This window comes from Lipotes vexillifer, unplaced genomic scaffold, assembly GCF_000442215.2.
Source record: "Lipotes vexillifer unplaced genomic scaffold, Lipotes_vexillifer_v1.1 scaffold1484, whole genome shotgun sequence".
Taxonomy (NCBI): Eukaryota; Metazoa; Chordata; class Mammalia; order Artiodactyla; family Lipotidae; genus Lipotes; species Lipotes vexillifer.
In genome coordinates this window covers 607475-613558 of record NW_006798010.1, presented here as the reverse complement: position 1 = coordinate 613558, position 6084 = coordinate 607475, and the positions used below count along the sequence as shown (strand labels likewise).

At 62.9% G+C, this 6084-nt stretch overlaps 1 protein-coding gene across 1 annotated transcript in view; it reads right to left on the bottom strand.

Annotated features, from left to right (window-relative positions):
• Positions 1–234: 234 nt before the first annotated feature.
• Positions 235–6084, bottom strand: part of ADAMTS7 (ADAM metallopeptidase with thrombospondin type 1 motif 7) — a 58344-nt gene continuing 52494 nt past the window's right edge. The window contains exons 20-25 of the mRNA XM_007470031.1: positions 6050–6084; positions 4919–5071; positions 4276–4449; positions 4048–4194; positions 2863–3025; positions 235–392 (exon numbers count right to left, since the gene is read on the bottom strand). Coding sequence (XP_007470093.1) covers positions 235–392; positions 2863–3025; positions 4048–4194; positions 4276–4449; positions 4919–5071; positions 6050–6084 — 830 coding nt within the window. The remainder of the gene's footprint in view (positions 393–2862; positions 3026–4047; positions 4195–4275; positions 4450–4918; positions 5072–6049) is intronic.

Here is a 6084-nt window from a genome sequence, read left to right as displayed (position 1 = left end):
GCAGATGCCTGTTTATGTATAACAATAACAATAATAATAATAAATGTAGGCAAACTGTTAGAATAAAAAAATACCTTTTCTGAGGCGGAAGGGTCCCCAGCCTGCCACTGTCGGGGGGCCGGGTTAGCACCATTAGGGCGCGAGGGGCGGGGCTCCACCGCAGCCCGTGCTGGGCGCTGAGGTCCGTGCATCAGTCTGGTTGTGCATCCTGGCCGCGGGGGGCCAGGGTGTGGGTCAGCGGCGGGCAACCCGCTGACGGCCGCGGGAGGGGGCACCACGGCCGGGTGGGGGACAGGAGCGGCAGCACTGGGTGCGGACGGTGGGCAGCTGGCAGCGGCCCAGCAGGCGCAGCGTCTCGCAGAAACCGAAGGACAGGCGATCGCGCTCGCAGCCTAGGGCTGGAGGGGGCGGGTCAGGACCAGCAGGCGGGCACCGGAACCGCCCCCCTCCTCCCACCTGCACCCAGGGTAGAGGGGCTTCCCTGAGATTTTAGCTGGGCCGTCTCCCTGCCCCCCAACAGCCTTAAGGAGACCTGCAGCCACCCCCAGAGCATAGGCCTCCTGTTTCTGGAGGGGCGCCCCTAGGCCTGAGTTACAGATCTCCAGCTGTTGTTCTGTCCCACCTGCCCTTGGCCTAGGCTCCCACCTCCAGGACTGGAGAACTGGCCCGGCTGGGCTCAGGTTTCCAGAGGAAAGGCCCCGAGACCCCAGTCCTGACCGCCTCAGGTGCTCACGAGAAGCCAAAGAGCCTGCCACCCATCTCGGTCCCTGACCCTGCGACACCTGACAAGACCTGGCACACAACAGAAGTCCCAGGTGCCTCCTGCCAGCCTACAGTGGCCTCTGCCCCACACCCCCTGCCCAAATGCACCTGTCCTGCCAGACCTCCCTGCCCCCTGCAGCCATGGGCTGTACTCAGCTTCAGATTCCGGGTCACACACCAGAACAGTCCCATCAGCCGGGCCAGGCACCGAGGCCCTGACAGAGCAGGTGTGGCCTGGGCCATCAGCCCGTCAGCAGAACCCAGGCCTCTTGAGGAGGGACAGAGGGAGGCTGCCTGCCCGGGGCTGAGGCCTGGCGAGCCCTCCTGCCCTGTGCTTATCAGAGCTATTTTGGGAAGTGGCTTGCTTCCAGCCTCCCGGCCTTGCTCCCGCTGCCTGTGGCAGCCCCCAGCTGCCGCCTGGCCCTCTCCCTTCAGCAGACATCCCAGGGGAGGAGAGGCAGGAAGGCAACTGGCAGCCCTGTCCCTGGGGCGTCCCTGGGGCGTCCCTGGGGCGTCCCTGGGGCCCGGCAGAAGGCATGAGGCAACGGGCAGCCTCCTCCACCCTGGCTCTCAGCAGCAGCTCTAACCTACGCATCTGCAGACCTGCATCCTGTTCCCACTGTGTGACCTCAGGCAAGTTTCTTAACTTCTCAAGGGGCCCCAGTTCCCTCCTCTGCCAGTAACCCCACCTCCACAGGCAAACGGATGTGGCCGTGCTATGTCAGCTGCCTCACCGAGATGACCAAGTTTCCAGGCTTTCCAAACGTCCTGCCACACAGCCCCACAGATCATCAAAACATCCTGGGGACTCCAGGGTCTTGGCATGCAAGTCACTTCCTTGGCTGGCCTCTACCCTTAAACTCCTCGCTTGGGTGCCGGCAGCTACCTTGGGGCTGTGTGCAGGAGGCACGGAGGTGCTTGCTGGATGAATGCTGAGGGCTGGGCGCTTGGGGTGGGTGGAATTTCTCCTGGGCTTTGAGGTAATGGGATTTGGGGCAGGAAGCCTATCCCTCCCAGTGGTATGGCCAGCAAGGGATGGCAGTGGCTAGTCCGGGCTTGCCCAAGGGCTACCAAGGAGCCAGTCACTGGTACAGAATGCAGACTGGGGCAGGTCCCTGGAGGCCCTGGATGCCAGCTGAGGGCCAAGGGCTCTGTCCTAGGGTGGCTCTGGCCTAGGGGCAGGAGTCAGACAGCTGATAGGCATAGGAGCTGCTGGATTCTCTTGACTGACAAGGTAGCCCTAGGCATTCTTCCCGACCTCATGATGGGGGATGACAGTGTCCCCGAGGGAGAGGAAGAAGCCAACCTTCCCAGAGCACTTCCTGGGCTCTTCAACCCAAGACCTCATTTATGAGGATGGGGGTTGTCTGCCCCTTTATGCATAAGACAGGGAAGTGGAGCCCAAGACCATAGAGCTGGTAAGGGGAGGCCAGGTGTGACTCCAGGGCCACTTTCCTGTGCTCAGCACTGCTGGGGGTGGCTGGGCTGCAGGAAGGAAGCGTGTGTGTGCGTGCACATGCGTGCGTATATGTGTGTGCACGCACGTATGTGCATGTGTGTATGCGTGTGCGTGCGTGTGTGTGTGTGTGTGCGCGTGTGCGTGTGCACGTGTCTATGTCCAGAGCCACCTCTGCCACAAGCTCTTCCTCTAGGACCCAGCTGGCCAGGAAGCCACCAGCTGCTGGGAGCTAGCAGGACCCTAGGCGGGAGGCCCCTTCATGCGGTTACACTGCTCACTCTGGGCAGACCTCCTCTGGCCAGGAGATGGAAGGGCGAGAGCTGGGGATGGGGGCTCACCCAGGCCTGAGCTCCACACAGTCTCAGGAACATCCCTGGCCTCACTCTGGGAACGGGGGGTAACTGAGACCCAGAGGGAAAAAGAGCTTGCTCGAGGTCATACAGCAGCCTGGGGGCCGAGGCTGCTGCATCCACTCCTCCCCTGAGCTAAAGAAAGCTGCCTGCGGGGCTGGACTCGCCTTGGCTCTGACCCCAACACAGCCCCAGCCTCTGCTCTGTAGGGGGACGGCTCCGTGACTCTCCATCTCCCCACCGTCCACCCTGCCCGCCCCCCGCCCAGCAGACAGCCGGTGGGGCACTCACGCAGAGGCTCAGTGAGCTCACAGTCCTGGGTGCCGCACGGCCGGGAGCTCCCGGGCCAGGCCTCGTGGCCACACTGGCCGCTGTCCTCCTCGCGCAGCCCAGTCTGGGTGTTGACGCACTTGACCAGGCGCCGCTGGACGCCGCCGCCGCAGGGGGCTGAGCACTGTGGGGAGCGCGGGAGGGGTGAGCATCCTCTCACCAGCCCTGCAGGGGGCCACCCCAGGGGCGTCCCCGGGGCAGCTGCTGCCTTCTCCAGGAAGCCTAGCTCATGGTTCCCAGCCCCATCTCTCCAGCCTGCTCAGAGGGTCAGTCCTGTCCCCAGAGGCCACTAGGTGTTCGCTTGGAGGAACTGCATCTGCAGAGCAGAGGGGAAAGCTGCCAGCCCCTCACATGGGATGGGACATGCCTGAGAGGCCTGGGCAGTGGCTCTGGGGCTGGAGGACCTGCTGCAGCCCATGGGCAGTGGAAGGAAGGGAGAGAAAGTTTCTCAAACAGGGCCCACCATCCCAAGTCAGGCTTTGTTCTTATCAGTTGGGGTCTGATGTTTTTAAAAAGCCATAAAAATAAGTTTAATCTGTGCCAACATCGTGCCAGGCCCTGTGCTAAGTGCCTCACTGTGTGAGAGGAGCATCTAATGCTCACAACCCCACTTTACAGATGAGAAGACAGAGGCCTGGCAAGGTAAAGCAACCTGCCCAGGGTCCCTCAGCAGCCAGTGGGACAAGGACTGAGATTCCCAAACAGGCCTGGCAGGAAGAGTCCTGCCCAGCTGAGGCCTCACTGGCCACTCCCGTACCCCCTCCTCCAGTCTGGTCTTTGCTTAGTCTCCTGAACATCCTGTGTCTGTCACTCCTGCCCCAGAACTTTGCATTTGCTGCTCCCCGTATGCCTCTCCTTCACATCACAAACACCTCCAGTCTCACTCTGAAGTCCCCTCCCCAGAAGGCCTTCTCTGACATCACAGCGCACGTCCCTTTTTTTAAAAGTCTGTCTCCCTGGTGGGCTGTAAGCCTCAGCAGGGTGGGGACCTCATCTGGCCACCACTGTATCTGCAGGGACCACAGAGAGCCTGGCATACAGGACACACTCAACAACTCCCTGCGTGAACAAAGGTCTGATGGATGCCTGCTGACATGAGTCCCCCCTCTGCATGTCCTCCCCGCACAAAACCCCGCGCTGGCTCACCTGGCCCCAGGGCCCCACCACCCACTGCGTACAGGGGTGGGTGTTGCAAGGCCGTGTGCTGTTGGGTCTCAGCGCCTCCTCACAGAGGCCCGGCTCTGGGCACGTCACCAGACGCTGCTGCTCACCACCACCGCAGGCCTCGGAGCACTAGGAGGGCCGGGGAAGGGGTCTGGGCACTGCTAGGCTCTGAGGACACCCCCGCTCCCATCCCAGTCCCCCAGGCCTCACCTCCCTCCAGGAGGAGATGTACCAGCTGAGGCAGGGCTGGGCCCCGCAGGGCCGGCGGGCAGGCGGCTTGGCAGGCCCCGGCTGGCAGTGGAAGGGCCGCAGCGGCTGGAGGTCCCGTGTGTCCACACACTGCACGTCCCGCACGGAGGAACCCCCGCCACAGCTGCGGGAGCACTGGAGGCCAAGGGTCCCGCGTGTGGATACACCACCACCACGTGCACGCACACGAGGATGCGGTGAGGGCTGTGGCGGGCGAGCGTTGGGCACTCTCACCCCCACCTGCGGCAAGTCCCTTGAGGGCCCCAGGGAGAAGCCATGGCTGACCAGCCTTGGGCGGCGGGTGGTGCGGCCAGGGGCTGCCCCGGAATGGGACAGATGGAGAAAGAGTGGAACAAAGGAGAAAGTGAAATCCCAAGGGTGACAGAAAAGAGAGAAAAGGATACAGCCAGTGAGAGAAGGGGAGTGGGGCAGGCTGAACCACACACAGATGGAATGATCCCAGAGGCTAGAAATTAAGAGTACAAAGATGTGCAGCACAGAGCTCACGCCCACCCCCGGTGTCTATGGCTGACCCCAAACACAGGCCACGGGCCCCAGAGCTCCACCCTGTGCCCCGACGCTGCCCGCCTTCTCCCTCACGCACCTTACTCCAGCTGCCCGTGTGCCAGGCAGCGCAGGGCCGCAGGTGGCAGCGGCGGGCGGGCTGGGGCCGGGCTGCGGGAGTGCAGTCCTCCTCTTGGCCGGAGCTGCAGCGCACGGGCCTCCAGACGGCACCCAGACCGCAGGTGGTAGAGCACTGGGGGCAGGGACGCAGTGCCCATGAGGGCCGGGCAGATCCCTGCACCCTCCAGCCCCCCAGCCAGGTGAGAGGGACCTGCCAGTGCCTCAGTTAACTCGTCTGCAAAATGGGCTCCTCCACCCACCTCCCAAGGAGACCATGAAGATGAAAAGTCAAATCCCCTGGCAACCAACTGTCCCTGCTACAGGAGACACGTGTGAGGTGGCCCGGCTGTGCTGACAAGGCTCACTGCTTCCCAGAATCACTTGGAAAGGAAGTCTGGGCTCCTCACTGGGCCTCAACCGGTCCCTCCCACACCAAAACTAGGGATCCGAACAGAAGCAGCTCACTTCCCCTACGGTGACAAGCTGGGGACGTGGGGGTGGGGTGGGGGACACAGGACAGCTTCTTGCCATGCAGTTCAGACCCTCACAGGCCCGACAAAGCAGGTGGAGCCCTGAGGGGAGAACCAGGTGGCAAGGAACTACGCAGCACCTGGAGGACCCAGGCTGAGCCCCGCCGGGCCTGGGGACCATGGGAGGAGGCTTCCCCGCTGACACAGCTGCCTGGGGTGAGCTCCCTGTCCCTGGAAGCATGCAAGCCAGAGTATGAGAGGGCCATTGCCCCTGGCTGCCCCTCATTTGTGCCTGCCCTGCCCTCCCAGCGGCTCCCTGTGCTACTCAGGAATGAGCCTCTGGGGACGCAAGGGATACAGGCCCCCTTGCCCCACCCTACTGTTCAGAAGAGAAACTGAGGCCCAATGGGGCAGAGCAGCCCCAGGGGCACATGGAGGGCAGTATGACTGAGCTGGGGCAAAGTTCCTCCCACCTCACAGAGCCTCCACTCACCACGGGCTGTCAGTTCCCTAATCCCCACCAACCCAGGAGGCTGGACAGACAAGGCTTATCTCCTGCTCTGCTCATTTTCAGATGAAAAGACCAAGTTAGTGACGTCCTGCTCAACCCCCCGGCCCACCCCGACCCCTGCACCACTTGCCTCACTCCAGTTCCCCACTTGCCAGCTGGCATTCC